At 43.0% G+C, this 17,349-nt stretch overlaps 1 protein-coding gene across 4 annotated transcripts in view; it reads left to right on the forward strand.

Moving 5' to 3' along the window:
- Positions 1–807: 807 nt before the first annotated feature.
- The window catches only part of eml1 (EMAP like 1), a 50,457-nt gene continuing 33,915 nt past the window's right edge, over positions 808–17,349 (forward strand). For 3 of the 4 annotated variants that reach the window (XM_080042469.1, XM_080042470.1, XM_080042471.1), the window contains exon 1: positions 12,350–13,005. In XM_080042469.1, coding sequence (XP_079898595.1) covers positions 12,939–13,005 — 67 coding nt within the window. In that variant the 5' untranslated portion in view covers positions 12,350–12,938. Of the gene's footprint in view, positions 943–12,349; positions 13,006–17,349 lie in introns of those variants that run through there. The other variant, XM_080042472.1, reaches the window with a different exon arrangement.

The following is a 17,349-nucleotide window of genomic DNA, read 5'->3' on the forward strand; positions in this document are numbered from 1 at the left end:
CTGTCTGTCTGTGTTTAGTAGAACAATTGGCAGCGAACGCAGCTCCTCGGAAACCTGGCCTCTGGTTTATTCATTAGAAATAAAACAGGACATTGAGATTAAGTTTAGCTGTCAAAATTTCAGTCTTGAGTACAGAGTCACTTGACCCTGGACATTTTTTGGTTTTCAGCCCACTTGAGGAACTGGAGACAACAAAGGATTACTCCTGATGTGAACAAGCTACAATACAACGATACACAAGCGCCCCCTACAGGACACAAAAGCAACTACAGCAACCCCCAGTTTATCTGGAGTAATGCCAGCTTTTGTATAACTTCTTCTCTTAAGGGATAAGAAATTGACTGGGAACTCTGTGCTTTCTGTCACAGTCTCAAGGGATAAAGAGAAAAGCATGGTGGAAAACGACTGAGTTTAAAAAAAAAAAAAAAAAAGTGAATGGTGAGTTTGTCAGGAGAAAGCTGTGCCTTGTTGCTTTGTTGCACGGCCACATTAAATCAGTTATCTTTCTTTGGTTTTGTCTTAATGGTGAGATATGCCTTGTAGACAAGTCTGTTTAATCACATGTGAGAAGGCCTGCTATAGCTAAGGGTAACTGAATCCCAAGGGAGGAGTAGATACAAATTTAGTGTCCAATAGCACAGTGTGATATGTTTGATTGGCATAGCCACTGGCCACTGGTCAGATTGTTGAGAGAGGGAGAGGGAGAGGGAGAGAGTGAGAGAGTGAGGACAAGTAGAAAGAAAGTAGAGTTAGAAATCTAAACAGAGAGAGAGAGCGTCTGTAACAGAGTAGGGCCCACAACAGAAAGTTTGACCAGAGATACTTTAGCAAAAGAAAAGCCTGGATTCAGAGGAAGCAACAGGCTTCAGGGACTCTACTGCAAAGGACAAGACACTGTCCTACTCTCTCTGGCCATGTCTGACTGTGAGGGGCTGCCTAATGGTAAGTAAAAAGAAAGAAAATTACCACATGACTCGTGTTTAAGTGCAGTCAAGAGTGATACATGAGGTGCCTATCTGCGCTTACACACCAGTAAAATTGTTCCGATCGTGTGTGTGTGTGTGTGTGTGTGTGTGTGTGTGTGTGTGTGTGTGTGTGTGTGTGAGTGTGTGTGTACATATGGGATATATTTTCTATGTATGTTTGAGGGAGAAGGGGGGGGGGGTCTCTTATGATCCACCCTGTTTAAGTCTAAGCCCTCCACTGGGACAGCTCACCCGGCAAGTATTCAGCCAGCATCAAGGAGCTGGTTCAGTTTGGGCCCTTATATGGAAAACTTGAAGAGAAGTCCCTCTGGTTTTATCAGGTTAATGCTGAATTACTCTGCAGAGGTTTAAATCAGAGATATGCGGAGAGGCAGGGGGACAGAGAGAGGTTGGAAAACCTGCTAGAAAGATTTGTGGACACAACAATGCAGCATGTGACCTGGCTGTTCTAGGCTTTGTCGGGGACAAATGGTATAATATGTGGTGTGTGTGTGTGTGTGTGTGTGTGTGTGTGTGTGTGTGTGTGTGTGTGTGTGTGTGCAGGTGCCTCCTTGTGTAAGTGTGAGAGCCTACTTGGTGTGTGTGTGTGTTGTGTGTGTGTGCGTGTGCGTGTGTGTACTGTGTGTGTGTGCGGCAGCTAAGCATTAAGTGAAGGGTCATTTCCTACAAGTGCAGCCAAGCTGAGAGAGGAGCTGAGTTTCTTACTGTCACCCGGCTGACAGAGCAACAGAAACAATTAGATATAAATAGAAACCTTTTACTTGTCACTCACTCACTCACTCACTCACTCACTCACTCACTCACTCACTCACTCACTCACTCACTCACTCACTCACTCACTCACTCACTCACTCACTCACTCATCTCACATTTCAGTCTCTCCCTCTGCCCTCTATCTCATCTCTCCTCTGTCCTTTTATCTTTTGTATTTCCTGGTTCATTTCATCTTCCCGGATCAGTCTAATTTCCCTCCTCAGTTTAATTAAACATGACTAAACAGTAGGAGAACTATTTGATGTTGTCAACAATTATTGAGCCCACAGCCTTGGTAACCCCTGCCAAGATTGTGGTTATTGTCGTTTATTTAAACGTATATTCTCCCTTATCTACATGCAGGCATGTAACCGTTTGACATGGCAGTGTATCAGAGACATGTTGTAGTTTCAATAAACTTTTGTATCTTAAATTTTAACATCATAGTTAACACCAGTACTACAAAGCTAAAGCTAAATGGCTTTGTCAAACTGTAAGAACATATGTTTGTGTGCAAAGATTACAACATGTTATGCTGAACATACCGAGGAAGTGTGGGAACGAAGATGTTTACTTAAAGGAAACAGCACTTGTAGTAATAAACTGTTTACAAAAGGAGCCAAGTAGCCAGAGGAGTAGTCACATTTATGGGAAAAGGTTTGGAGTTTTGTTTCAGTGAACTGATTCCCCCTTAGCATCACACAGAACACATGTAGCCCACATTGTGTCCAAAACTGGTCAAATAAGGTAGTGCGTGGCATTCAAATGACCTGTATTTATATCTAAATTATATAGGACAAAAGGAAAAGCATAGGTGTTTCTGTAAAACATCAACAGTGGCTCTGCTCTTCTGTAGTGTCTCTGTGTGTCCTGACAATGTGAGCCAGCATGACTTTAAAAGTAAAGCAATTTAATAATTTACCCATTTTATTTTCCTACTGTGATATGTCAAATGTCTTCAGTGGAAAAGGGGAAACTGCATTGTATTAAGGATCGGATGATAGGATATGACTCAGAGTTGAATGTTACTGTTTAATACTCACCCTCTGACTTTCAGGCATGGGACCAAATGAACAGCAGCAGTTTGGAAAATGTCCTGCAAGTGGCAGTATAAGCATGGTTTAGTGAAGGAATAAAAGTGGGCTAACAGTAAATAGGAAAAAGGATGCACACTGGTCTGAAAATTAGGTACCAAGGGGATACAATGTGATCTAAGAAAAGTATGGAAATGGGTGGGGGAAAGGGTGTAAGAACAATTGTAAGGAATACAGAGAGAGAGAGAGAGAGAGAGAGAGAGAGAGAGAGAGAGAGAGAGAGAGAGAGGAAGGGTAAAGAGGATGAAGGCGGCGAGGAATGAAGCTTGACTGTCTCCAAGGAGATCTGTTACTGTAAGTGAAAAATGAAAAGCAGTGCTGCTGGCTGCAATGTGCCTTTTACCTGAGACATATGGTGGTATCAATTGGAGATGACAAGTCTTTATGTTACATGTATGATACAAAAAGCCAGCAGCTTCCAGCTATCACTGTCTGTACATTGTGTGTGTGTGTGTGTGTGTGTGTGTGTGTGTGTGTGTGTGTGTGTGTGTGTGTGTGTGTGTGTGTGTGTGTGTGTGTGTGTGTGTGTGTGTGTGTGTGTGTGTGTGTGTGTGTGTGTGTGTGTGTGTGTGTGTGTGTGTGTGTGTGTGTGTGTGTGTGTGCGCACGCTAGATTGAGTGTATTCAGAAATGCATGCAGATGATGAGACATGAAGACAGAGTCATGGCCCCGCTTTCCATCTGTGCCCCCTGAATTTGAGGACAGGTAGCTTTTGCTGATGTTAAACCTATTGCTCATGTTAGCAAACTCTCTGAAAAATGGGTCATTTGTCACGCAGGTTTGAGCACGGTCACTTGCTGGTTTTGTGCGTGCTTGCCAAAAACGTATGCATTAGTGCAAACTCTGCTGCAGACGCCAGATTTCCTTCAGCAGAGTTTATTTTAAGATATATATTGATCGGTGGACTGTGTTGCTTTGAAAGGTACAGGGAAGGAGGCAGACATGCCAAGTGCGAGAAGAACTGTTTTGATGCAGGATCGAATGGAATGGAAATAATAGATGTTCAAGAATTTATAGAATACTCTTGAGGGGGGTGGTGCATGAAGTGCACCAGTGAAGGATAATTGTGTTTGCTGAAGGTGTGAGCAATTTCCCCCCAAGCTCAGATCAATTGTGTGGGCATATACATGTATGTATGTATTTATGTATATATATATATATATACACACATTTGTGTAGTCTTGTACAGAGGGAGAGCAGAGTTCGTGGTTGTTCAGGAAATGGGGGAAGGGTGTACATGGATGTTTCAGTGGCCAAGTCAGATGTGATTAATGTTGTCATCGCTTGAGAGAACACACAGCCCCGCACACTCTGGGATACAGTGTGTGTGTGTGTGTGTGTGTGTGTGTGTGTGTGTGTGTGTGTGTGTGTGTGTGTGTGTGTGTGTGTGTGTCCATATAACACACCATAGCACCTTTGGACTTTCATGAGGTGTTGTTTCTCAGAGAAATGGATCATTTTCACAGTATAACAAATTACAGTGTCAGCACACTGACCTGCATTGTGCTGTTTCTTTGCTATATAAAGGCTGCAGACAGATTTCTATGGACTGCAGCTGCTGAATTACACCAATACGCTTCTTCTTCTTCTTCATCTACTCCTTCTCCGTCCAAGTTATGCCTCATTAACATATAGATTAGATGTAGATGAGTCAGTGTGGTTTATAGCCCTCCTTCCCACTTCGATGGCATCGTTAGTGTAAAAGGGAGGAGGCGGGTAGAGTAATCAAAGGTGGACACAAGCAATATATGCTAATACCCCACAATGTGATCTGACATGGTGTCATGGTGTTATGACATATGTCATACTTTTGTGCTAATACAGTAGGTCTTCTCTCTCGGCAGGCACATTCTTCCACACCATTCGTTGTTCCTCTTTCTGCCCATCTTCTTTTTTTTTGCCTGGCTGCCTATCTGTTCTTGTCTTTTATGTGTCTGAATGTGCGCTCTCTGGAAATCTAATCCTGCTCACATATGGTGTCTATTGTATGTCGGCCCACCACCCCATCCTGGAAGAGGGAGCCCCCCCTCTTTAGCTTTTCTTGCAGTCCATTCTACCCCCTTAAAAGATTTCTTTGGTGAGTTTTTCTTTATCCAAAGGGCTGTTGTAAATCCCTTTGGATATGTTATTTGTGGGGGATGAGTCTGAAAAACACATTGTGACGATACCGGAAGTAGTGTGTGTGTGTGTGTGTGTGTGTGTGTGTGTGTGTGTGTGTGTGTGTGTGTGTGTGTGTGTGTGTGTGTGTGTGTGTGTGTGTGTGTGTGTGTGTGTGTTGTGTGTGTGTGTGTGTTTGTGTGTGTGTGTGTGTGTGTGTGTGTGTGTGTGTGTGTGTGTGTGTGTGTGTGTGTGTGTGTGTGTGTGTGTGTGTGTGTGTGTGTGTGTGTGTGTGTGTGTGTGTGTGTGTGTGTGTGTGTGTGTGTGTGTGTGTGTGTGTTTTCATTTTTATTAAGGGATTTTACATTTTGAAGATGACTTCCATTAAATTTTGGGGCGACTGTGGCTCAGTTGGTAGAGCGGGTCGGCCAATGATCAAAGGGTTGGAGGTTCGATCCCCGCCCTGCCAGCTGTGTCATAGTTATTGTGTCCTTGGGCAAGACACTTCACCCACCTTGCCTCGTGTGAATGTCGATAGTTAGCCTGCTATCGGTGTATGAATGTGTGTGTGAATGGTAACGTGTAAATGGGAACAGGTCTCCCTTGCAAAAGGGTCTTTGGACTCAATGGGATTAACCTGTATAAATAAAGGTTAAAAAAAATATATATATAAAATAAAAAATTGTATCAAACTCAATTTCACCTACGAAATTAAATTTGTATTTGCTTTTAAATGCTCATCTATTATCTCTTTATTTAGACAAACAGTAAAGACTCAATGCGTTAGCATCAACTCAGGTACGCTTTCAGAAGTTTTAAAATAAGTTATATATTTGTGTTACATCACTCTAATCTTCATACAGCATCACTTAAACAGTCTGTTTCTCTTTGCTTTCAGTTTAGCTAAAGTTAAGCTAACCGCTACTGATTGTATAGCTTCATAGTTTGGGCGCAAACATGTGAGTGTAATGGAGAGGCAGGATTCTACAAATAGTGGTTTTGTGACCTGTAATTCTTCAGTGTGATTGACATGGCTATTTATACATTCCACCACACAGAGAAGAGGAGCTGCAGTAGGACATGTAACGCTGCTCCACAGTCTCAGGATTAGGAGTTATTTACAGCCCCAAAAGCAGATTCTCCTTTTCAACACTGACGTGCCTTCTCTGTCTCTTTCCCTTAAGGTCTATTTTGATACGGCACCCACAGAGATTTAACATGGGACAGGAGGACTGTCTCTCTAAGCCTCTGCCACCAAACACTTTCAAAATCATCGACCTTGAATCCAACAAGCAAATGTCTTGTTTCGTCTTACAATGACTGCAACAGCGCCACGTTAGGGCCTCTGGTTATGATTTATGTAAGCATTAATCAAATGATTTTTTACCTATAAACTGCTGATGTTGAACAGACAAACTCATTGTAGGGTAAGATTAAGCATTATTGTCAAAAAATCTTAACATTGCATTATCACAGCACAGTGAGAGTTGCAATACCCATTCCCTTGATGTAAATGTGGGTCTTTGTTGATATCACAGTCTGGCTGTGGGTTTCTACATGCATAACACTATTAGTAACCATGACCAAGAACACTGCACTCAAAACACAAGTGGTGACCCAGTTTTCCTGAATCCTAACATCATCATTTGGCAATGCTGCTGCTTGTGTGGCCCACTTCGGTGCACTACAGTGTTTCGCTGCCATTTCATTTCCTACTGTAAAGCTTTGTATCTCTGCACTGATAGTTTAGGAATAAGCTGCACAATCTTTGTTAGTTGACTGTTCTCAATGGGTTGAATTTAGTATCTGATTTTAGAAGTAGAGCCAAAGTGCAAACAAAGTAGCATATTGATACATGTTAACATACAATGTGATATTCTATACTGAACATGGGCAGCCATGACATTTGGTACACATCCCTTGAAAAAATTAAGAGACCAGTCTTAATTTTCCTTCAATCTTCATCTCTACATTACTGAATGGAAATGCTCTTAATGACAATAGTTTTGGGGGGAATTTGGTAGAAATGTTGTCAGCAGTGTATAGAATAAAACCAAAATGTTCATTTTACTCAAACATATGCCTATAAATAGTAAAACGAGAGACACAGAACATTTCGAGTGGTCTCTTAATCCAGAGCTGTAGCTACACATAGTGCCCATCATTTTAACTTGTCCAATATTATGTGCAAATCAAATGATTCTGCTGTTGGGTTTTCAGCAGCAAATGTGTTCTAATGCTGTCAACTAAGACGTTGAATATAGTTAACATTATACCTGCTTGTTAGAATGCTAATTTTAGCATTAAGCTGGTTTTATAGCTTCATAGACCTGCTAACGTGGTGGTACATAGCTTCTTACAGTAATAATGTAATAGGGCCGGCTGGTAAAAAGGCACAGATCGTGTGTCGTGTTGTGGGTTTGAATCCAGCAGCTATGTTGCTAGGAGAGTCTTGTATTCTGCCCAATGCTCCTTCTGGTTTCTCTGAGGCAGAACTGTGAACAAAACATTCTTCATCACTCTTGTGGATATTGTAAGTAGGTCACGTAACCCTCCACATAATTTATGATGAGAAAAACTTGACAAAACCAAAACCACTGACACAGTATATGTAGGAAGTCTCTGTACCTTAGATTGTTGGTGTTGATAATGTCTGATGTGAGCAGAGCTGAGTTCATGATTCAGTGTCATAAAATTCATTTTTAATCTGGACTGGACGCCCACTCTGATAAGCATGTATTATAAGTGACAGGTTATTTTCCCCCAGCAGGTGGAGAATTATGTATCAACAGTCACTCAGCTGATTTACTCTCCCCTCTCACATTCAATCTTTCTCTCCCCGTCTCTAACTTCCCTCTCCCGCCCAGACAGTTATTAGAAAAAAGTGCACCTGTCAGTCACAGACAGCATTAAATCATCTGCTGGTCGGGCCCTGTTCTCGCCATCTACATGCATCAATAGCACATCCATGGTTATGAGATGTCACACTGTCGAGCCTTGAGAATCGATCTTGGTATTATCGACAAAAGCCTAAGATAAGATATGAAAAGATAAAACAATGTTTGTAATGGAGAAAGCCAGACACTTTATGATAAATACATTAGAACAGGGTTTTAAATATATGCAATAGATAATCATATTGATCCTGTGAGGTCTGTGAATGTTTTTACCAAATGTAGATTAGATAAATGATCCTGTTATTACAAATTGCCATCTACATGTGCTGTACTGCTGTGTTTACATTTTTCAATTGATAGAAGGTGGCTCTGTGTCACTTGCCGGGTAACACAATGAGTTGACATAATGAACTTTGAACTCGTAAACATTGGTTTATCACCAGTGAAATAAATCAATAACACTGGTGAAGATAATCTACTCACTCTATCCTGTTGGCTTACAATTGTTGACCTCTGCCACAACCTTCTACATTTATATTATACACAATCATCTTCCTTTTTGAAGTGAACTCATTCTTTTACCCTTTTTTAAGTCTTATTTTTTGTGATCCTATGCTGACAACGACATTCAAGAAGCCATTTTAAAATGTTGGTGAACCTGGCAACTTTCCCAGACTCACCAGCATACTGTAATGTTTAACTAGTTGAAGTCAACCTTCACACAACTTCCTCAAAGCATTTTCATGAAGACAAATATGCTGTACGTACAGCGTGTCCTTAGGCTTTGTTTAAAATGTAGTGTTTATATTAAGACCCTGGGTTGGATTAAGTCATGGTGTGAAGCACAAAATAACCAGGGCAGGCACACAGATGGTGGCTGAATCCTACAGAGGATTGACCTTGTTCCTTCTCAGCTGTGGATTTGATGCTGTATAATCTCAGCCCACTGACAGACTGACTGATCATCTGTGTATACAACCAGAAGTCAGAAGTTTTATTTTCTCTCTCTCTTCAGAGGAAAATAGTAGAAATGAACAACTGGCTCAGAGTGAGTATGACCTCCAAGTGCCTCCTGAGAACCAAAGCTGTAAAAATAGAGTCAGCAAGCCAGGTGAGAAAGCATTGGAGGCTTGAGTGCCAAGACTGGCTTCAGTGCATTTAATCAAGGCACAGAACTTCTGCCAGACATATTATGTCGAGTTAGCAGCACATGCTCTGATCTTGTGGGTGGCAAACCCATATTATTCTTTTAACTCTTGATGTTTCCTCTTAATTTCCCCTGGTTACTTTAAATTTACTTTGAAGTTACAGTAAGCTAACACTAAATTACATGGCAAAACCCAAGACACAATGTTTTTATGGCTGTGTCATAATGGAAATATTCTGAACTTTGCATTATTTTATATACTGACTGACGTGATTTTTAAATTGTTTTGGCCACTTGGGGGCAGTGTAAGTAAGGTGTGAGCATTACATTGACATATCATCACCTTTAATGTTGATATGACAAACTTGTTGTCAAACCGTTTCGTATTTACACATCTAATTGTTACGGAGCAACCTTATGATTCATTCCGAGTCTTTTTCTCATTTATTCCAATAGTCCAACTCCTGCCATTTGGATCTTAGCCTGTGTCACACAGAGCTTATTTACTCAAAATAATTCCCTTTTGCAGCAGAATAGGATGCTATGAGAGCAGTGAGAGCGAAGCAAAACAGTAAGGCTGTGGGCTGGAGAGCTATTTCTCTGCAGGTTCATCACTATGAGCAACATCACACTGTGAGTATACTGTTTTTATTAAACAAAATAGCCATTATAGCCGCTTTAAGGCTTTATCTAGTCAAAGTAATTTTCTTCAGTTCATGATTGCCCCAGTTAGAGCATGGTGACCAGGGCTCACATTACATGCTGTGCGCTGTGAGCATGCAATATTTGTTATTAGAAGTGAGAATTGTGTGTGTGTGTGTGTGTGTGTGTGTGTGTGTGTGTGTGTGTGTGTGTGTGTGTGTGTGTGTGTGTGTGTGTGTGTGTTTGTGGTTATGTGTGTGTGCACCATGTGGATTTGCTGATGGGCAGTGGGAGGGGGAACAATGGGGAGGTGTGGAGAGAGGTGGGAGCCGTCCCACCACCTGCCACCCGCTGGGCTTTATGGGGTTTAGGGACCCGTGGGGGTGATTTTGGAGGGAATATACCCCAGTTTGAGCTGCCTCCTCTCACGTGATCATCTGCATGGAGAGACAGGCACACAAAAACCAGACTTGTCCCTAATCTAGATCCCAAATCTGCCCCAGAATGAGATTTGCAATAATCTGAACCCCCTTCAGACAAAACACCGCCGGTAACTCACGGCCTTCAAAAACACAGAGGATGTTTATACAATTTTGCTTGTTTGGCCCCGTGAGGAGCTGCATGGAATTCTTCTCTGTATCTGAATCAAAACACTTAATGTTGTGATTTGGCGGTTAAAACATCTTAAATGTGCATATTATCTAAATAAATGCAAATACTTCGGCACTCTTTTTTTGCACTTTTCACATTCTAGTTGTAGGCCTATATAAGAACATAGCTGTAGTTGCAGACAAATGTTTAAAGGTCAGCAAATAATCTTACTTACTCTTTGTGTTTTGTAAATGTAATATCCTTGTGATTTGACAAAACAACTATTGCACTGTGCAAAGGCAACATTGGGGCGACAAAGAGAACCTTGTTTTCTCACATAATCCCGGCTGCTGCTGAGATTGCTAGACCTATTGGTGGCTTGGCGTTGTTGTGTAATATGTGCAGTGTTTTCCTGAGGGAGCGGAGGGAGAAAAATGCAAGGGGATGCAACTTTGAGGTCAACAACATGGACACCACCATGGACAGTGATCAACCGTTAAACGGCACTTCACTGCCTCCCCCTTTCATCTTCTGGATAAAGGTCAAATCTAGCCGGCCGACCTTTGAACTGGAAATGATTATGAATATCATGAGAGAGTATACCTGCACAAAGAGGAGCAGATGATATCACACCTGCTAGGCTTCTATAAAAACCATTAGAGAAACAAACGTATCCTTTCATGGTCTCTCCCACAGCTGACTTCAGAGCATCCCTGCCTTTGTGTGATTTTTTCGGCTCTGTCTTGTGATCTCGCAAGGGAAGGGTGGAATGTTTCAGACATGAATATAGGCCATGCACTCCCTCTTCTTTAGGGGCTTAAATTATAAATAATGCAAAGAGCCCCCCCCCCTTCACATACACATACAAAACCCCCCAGTTAGATTTAAGAAGGACCCAATTTCTTCGGGGGGGTATACCCCTTTTTTCCCTCCCTCACTTAAACTCCCAACCGGTTCACTTTTTAATTTGGTCCATCTCTCTCTATACCCTGCACCCTCCTGAAGCACTCTCTCCTTTTCTTCTTTCCCTTCCCCCTCTATATTCCATTTACTTCTCTCTCTCTATCCTCAATCCTCTCTTCTCCCTTTCATTCTCTCCCCCTCTCGTCCTTGTTTTAAGGATCCCTCGGTCTCTGTGCACAAAGTCTGCAGTGTGACAGATAAGACAACACAGAGGACAAAATGATAATCATGTTTGGCCACAGCAGGTCCATTGGCAGTGTTCAGTCTCAACGCTTGATTGCGGGAGATGGGAGCTTGGCTTCCTATACGGCGTGTCCCCGTGTGACTCCATAACAGTACATACAGTGGGTGTGACTGTGTGTGTGTGTGTGTGACTCTTTCTTGCCTTTTCTATCCTCTCTGCTCTGCTCTCCTCCCCTCCCCTTTTCTGGTGTTGTTAAAGCTACAGTGCGTAACTTCGGGTGCCACCCATGAGTAATTCTGAGTAATTACAACAACACTGTCGGCGCATCTACATGAGGCAAGCCTTTGATGATCGCGCATGGATGTTAATACCTTCTGCTGCAAGTCCAGGTTTTTTCTTAACAGTTGAATCGACATCCGAAACATTTCTTGGGTGCTCCTTGGGATTTTTCTTCAGCTCCTGTGCCAGTGTCATGGGGTGACACCAGTCTGTACACGCCCCCCATGCTGAGAAATACAGAGAGAGATTTGTGGCGCTGATAGGCTTAATCCACTTTGTGTCAACAATTTTGGCGCTGGCTTGAATTTAACCCACATTCAAATATGAATAAATTACGCACTATAGCTTTAAAAACCTCTCCTATCCACTTTTCCTCATCCTCACCTTTTTCGTCCTCCTCATTTCCCCTCCCAACCATGTCCTCTCTCTCTCTCTCTCTCTCTCTCTCTCTCTCTCTCTCTCTCTCTCTCTCTCTCTCTCTCTCTCCACCCGGCAGAGTAGGAGGATCTATCCGTCAAGCTCAGCCCCCCCCCCCCCCCCCCCCCCCGCTCTGACTCCTCCATAGTATGTGACAGGGGGAAGGCTGGGCTGTCCCGAGTTTTATCTAAACACTCACATAAACACACACACACACAAAGCCGCTGACACACACATCCAGGCACACACACACACAGTCGCACAGTCGCACAGTCGCACACGCAGTAACTGCCTGTGCCAGAGCCTGCCTGCCTGCCTACGCTCTCAGCCTCAAACCTTCCTAAAGCTGTTTTTCTGCTGGAGATCAGTGAGAGCTAACGACACACAGCTGCCTCCGCCGAGGACACAAGGACAGGAGCAGAACAGAACAGAACAGAGGGAGGGGTGAAGAGAGAGGGACAGAGAGAGGAGGAGGAGGAAGAAGAGAGGAAAACAAAACCAGCCAGCAGCCTCTTAACTTCAGTCTCTCTCTGCGTCTGTCCGGCTGTCCGGTGCAGTCATTCTTTAGCAAGGGTGTGTTTTGCTGCTGTAGTTCAGGACTTTGAGTTTTTTCCTTTTCTTCTTTTTCTTTCTGTGAGGGTTTTTTTTTAAAACGAAGAGAGGGGTTGGAGTTCACATGACATAGTCGGAGTGAATGGGTTGCCATGGTGACTCACCCAGGGAGCCTGACCTGTGCGGAGTGAATGGAGGGAGCGCCTTGGACGCCAAGTGAGCGATAAACTAACGGAGGAGAGTCACCAGCGAGAGAGAGAGGAGAGGAGAGGAGAGAGAGAGCGAAGGAGTGGTGGATAACAGAGGGAGCACAGAGGAGTGGAGCAGAGGTTGAGAATGGAGGACGGCTTTTCCAGCTACAGCAGCTTGTATGACACCTCATCACTGCTACAGTTCTGCAACGGTAACGCTACAACTACTGTCCCCCTCCTGTATTCCCACTGTATTCCCCCCAGTTGCATGCTGTTTCTATGCACTTGTCCAGTCACCAGCTGACTGGCTAAACTTGACACCAAGTCGAGCTGTGTGTGTTTGTGAGTGTGTGTGTGTGTGTGTGTGTGTGTGTGTGTGTGTGTGTGTGTGTGTGTGTGTGTGTGTGTGTGTGTGTGTGTGTGTGTGTGTGTGTGTGTGTGTGTGTGTGTGTGTGTGTGTGTGTGGTGCAGACATGAGCTATTTTAGATCCAGCTCCCCCAGGCCTTTTTTTGTGTGAAAAAAAAACCTAAGCCTATGTTCCTGGGCTGTTCTTCCCTCATTTTTCAAATCCTTGCAGGGATTTAGTACTTGTGTGTCAAACTAGAAAGCGGTGGACTTTTTATTGTGAATAATTCCATTCAAATATAAACCAACTCCAAAAGAGGCATTTTTCGAAACAAAACACTGCAGCATTGCAAGTACGTTTTTCTGGAATCAAGGCCAGAATATTGTCAACAGTCTGTGTGTGCCAGCAGCCATCAAGAGAGGGCTAATAAACAAAGATGGGAGGAAGGATGAGGAGCAGTGCTTTGCTCACGGCGCTGCCCTGATTACTCTGGTTCTGCTTGATGTGTTGAGTGCTATGTTGTGAGTGTGTTTCTCCCCCGTTGGTGGATTGCGATTAGTTTTCTGAACGAGACAGAAGAGGACACTGCTGCTCGTGCTGCCTGCTGCACTAATGTTATTTATTCGCTGGCGTAGGGCGAAACTATACTTCAGGCTGCTAATGTTATGGGGTGGGAGAGGGTGACTCAGGGTAGAAGGCAAAGGCAGCATGACACATCAGTATGACATCAGTTTAGGATTATTTCCCAGAAACTCTAGTTTCTTTTTTCTAAAAATTCAATGTAAGACTTTATGTACAATTTATCTGGCAGTACTAAAGCCCCAAGGTTGTCCATAACAGTGTATCCCAGTCTAGCATTTTTCTTTCTCATTATGTATTGTTTATGATAATAGAGACTACTACTCCCAGCAGACACCAGGCTCCAGTGTTGCTTTAAGCTTCACTGAACTGCAGGGAAATTGAAATACAGTTCAAGAGTCACCTCTCATCCCCCTTATTGTTTTTATTCCACATCTAACAGTTTTTAGTGGGCATGCCACTTAGCAGTTGCACTGAGCGTGGGGTGGTTAGTAAGTGTATATAAGCTATGGTTGTTAAAGCACATAGCAGCATAATTGCCATTGGCGGATAATGAAATCAATAATATTTTACTGCGCTGTGTAAGCACAAGCAGTCGATGGGATGAAGAATCGCTGTTGTCTAACAGGGCAAGTCCTGGATGTGGAATCACACAGATGCATCTCATGTCGCCGTGGATTCTGCTGGGAAACCTCCACTACTTTCATGAATCACCGATGAAGTGAATCAAGTTAAAAGCGTTTATCCCTTGTGGATTTCCTTCATTACATTTATAGCAGTCACAAAGGAGGAGAGGCAGACAAAGAGGATCAGATGAGAAAGAGAAGCTTATTGTTGAGATACAGATCATGCAAAGCTAAAGGGATTTCTGTAATGTTTTATGAGAGAGATGTGAAGATTTTGCCTGTAACTGGACAGCTTCCCTTGCTGCTTTGAGTCCATGAATGACAAATTAAAGATGACACATATCTGCTAAATGTTTGATGGTATGCCGCCCTGCCCTGTAAGGTCACTCACTACTAGTAACAAAGAAACAGGGATAAGTGAAAAAAGGTGTGGCCGGTTCATGGTTTGCACGTTAGACAACACAGCCACCACATTACAATGTGCTGATGTCTGACCCGAAGTAGCTCAGGGAAGTGAAGATATACTTTAAGTGGGTATGCACCTTTTTCTAGTCGCGTGCCGTGTTCCTTTGTGATGACAGCGCCAATGATAACAGCTGAGGCACGTCGGTCGGATGGACCTGAAAAACAGGTGTAGCAGTGTCAGAATAGTTCCAGGGAAACAACTAACCTTTAAAAAATCTCACAAATAACAGTGCACTTGGCATGTACAGCATTTCAGTGCTGCAGTGTGTGGTGTGTGTCGCCCTACAGGTTCAGTGGTTTGGTGACATTTGACGTTTAGGCAGTCAAACACTGAGAGAAACTCAAATAACCCTCGACTTCCTTGACCTAAAGATTTGGGGAAAAGTGCACATTGGCACGTTTGTGCTGCAATATTTGTAGGAGTGTATAAACTTGTAATCATAGTCCTCCTAAGTCTTCCCGCCTTGTACTTCTTGCCATGTTGTGACCAGCAAGCAGAGCCAGTGATTTGTCTAATACTGCGAGGTTGTTTGCAATCCCTCACAATGTCATGTTTCCTCTCCGAGTGAAAGCTGAAGAAACAAGACATGCTGCTCAGGGGCTGTTGCCAGGGATTTTCCAAAACCCTCCGCTTTTGTGTGTCTGTGTTTGTGTGCTGGGTCTGTAGGCCAAAGTGACATCATACTGCTCTGCCACTGCCGTCCAGCTGAACCCAGATCCACTCAAAAGCAAAAAAGTCCATGATGTCATTCATTCCTCACTCTTCCTCTCACTCTCTCGCGGGCCGTGTGTTGTGGAGCATCCAACCAGACTAATGTTTGGAGACTAGGTCAGCTAAACTGCAGACACACGCGCAGGCTGCATGCACGCTTTGTATGTCTCTGGAGGTCGGCGCTAGCTCAGGCTCACTGAGAATTAGCCCCATTACACACCCGGACACACACACACACACACACACACACACACACACACACACACACACGATGATTACAGCTGAAGTAGGAAGAGAATCCTTTAGAAGGGCGTTTTGATTCTGTGTAAACTGGGGTAAATCAAATTGGGAATCTGCTGGTTCTAAAAAAGAGGGCACTTTTGATTGAATTAGTCTGTGTTGTGCACCTGCTAATAAGATTGCTGTTGTTTTTATTGAATTTACTATTGTTCGGATATGGGATTGGCAGGATCTTTGCTCATTCTGAGAGGGAAATAATGTCTCCATTTGATGTTATCGTCACTCTAAAAGGTTTAGCTTGTTGCCCCTACATTGTTTACTGTTACATTATTTCCCAAAGCCTGTTCTAGTTCGATTACAATCAACTTGTAAAGGAAGTGTCTGCCCAACATCAACCTTTTTGAATGCAATAAGTTTCCAACTCATAGAACAGTTTTTCTACCTTGTCTTGTCTACTGGCTTACATTATGAAAAATTTTTTGGACGCTCTGGCCTATTATTCCCAATAATGTTTGGTAAAGGAGATGTGTAATCAAAACATATGCAATCATTAAGGCAAATTCACTAGTTAATGCGATTCCTTGTTCATTAGCTGCTGATGCTCCAAAAGCTCCTGATGTATTAATAAGTAAATCCGGCTCACTTAAAGCGCTGTGATACTGATGATCACACACTAACCCATCCTCTCTATCCAAGTAAATCCCTCTTTTACCTTTTCAGCTAATTTGAGCTGCTAAAGATTTAGATCAAACATCCCTTGAACTGTGTGCTCCACATTCACACTGTTCACCCACAGGTACACTGGCACAGCCCTCACCTTACGGGCCAGTGGCAGTGTGGCATGATGGCATCAGAGCATGCCAGGGGAGAATACATTAAAAAAGAAGGTAGTTTACATTGGTAGTAGTAGTAGTAGTGCAGATGGAAGGGGACAAACATGCAGGGCGAAAACATGGGAAATTAAGAAAAGCCCTACAGGGTCATTTGATGTTTGTTGGAGCTGGTATCTTAGTACTAGAGTTCAGACGACTCCTTCCAGTCTTGGCTGTGTATCTATAGGCACCTCCTTCCAAAACCTGATTGAGGATGGCACGTGTGTAGAGGGATTACAATTAAAGCCCCGCTCACGTTACCAAGCACTTGAGCCAAGGAAGGATGCCAGGCAGGAGGAGACTTTTATTTTCCTTAATTCAGAGGCTGCAGTGAAATTTCTATTCAAATAATGTCTATAGAGCCTTTATTTTTGTTCCCTAAAGTGAGAAATGTAAGCAGTCTGTGCCTTTTTCTATTGAATTTCAATCCACACGCACTGCCTCTCAGCTAAGAAAATATACTGTATATTTGCCAGGAAATATCTACATACTCTTCTTCTCCATTTTAACCTCATTCCCTGCTCATTTTACATTATTTATCATCGCCTGTAGCCAAACTCTCCGACAAGCTGATCTGCATTCAAATAAAATTGCACCAGAATGTCAAGGGCGAAACTGTGAAATATGGGACTGTGTGGAACATTATCTGTCCCCCTGCCAATAACCCTCTGTAACCGACCGTAGCATGTGTCAAAGTAGCGGTTTAATAAATATT

The sequence above is a fragment of the Ammodytes marinus genome (genome assembly GCF_949987685.1).
Source record: "Ammodytes marinus genome assembly, chromosome: 15".
NCBI classification, from domain to species: Eukaryota; Metazoa; Chordata; class Actinopteri; order Uranoscopiformes; family Ammodytidae; genus Ammodytes; species Ammodytes marinus.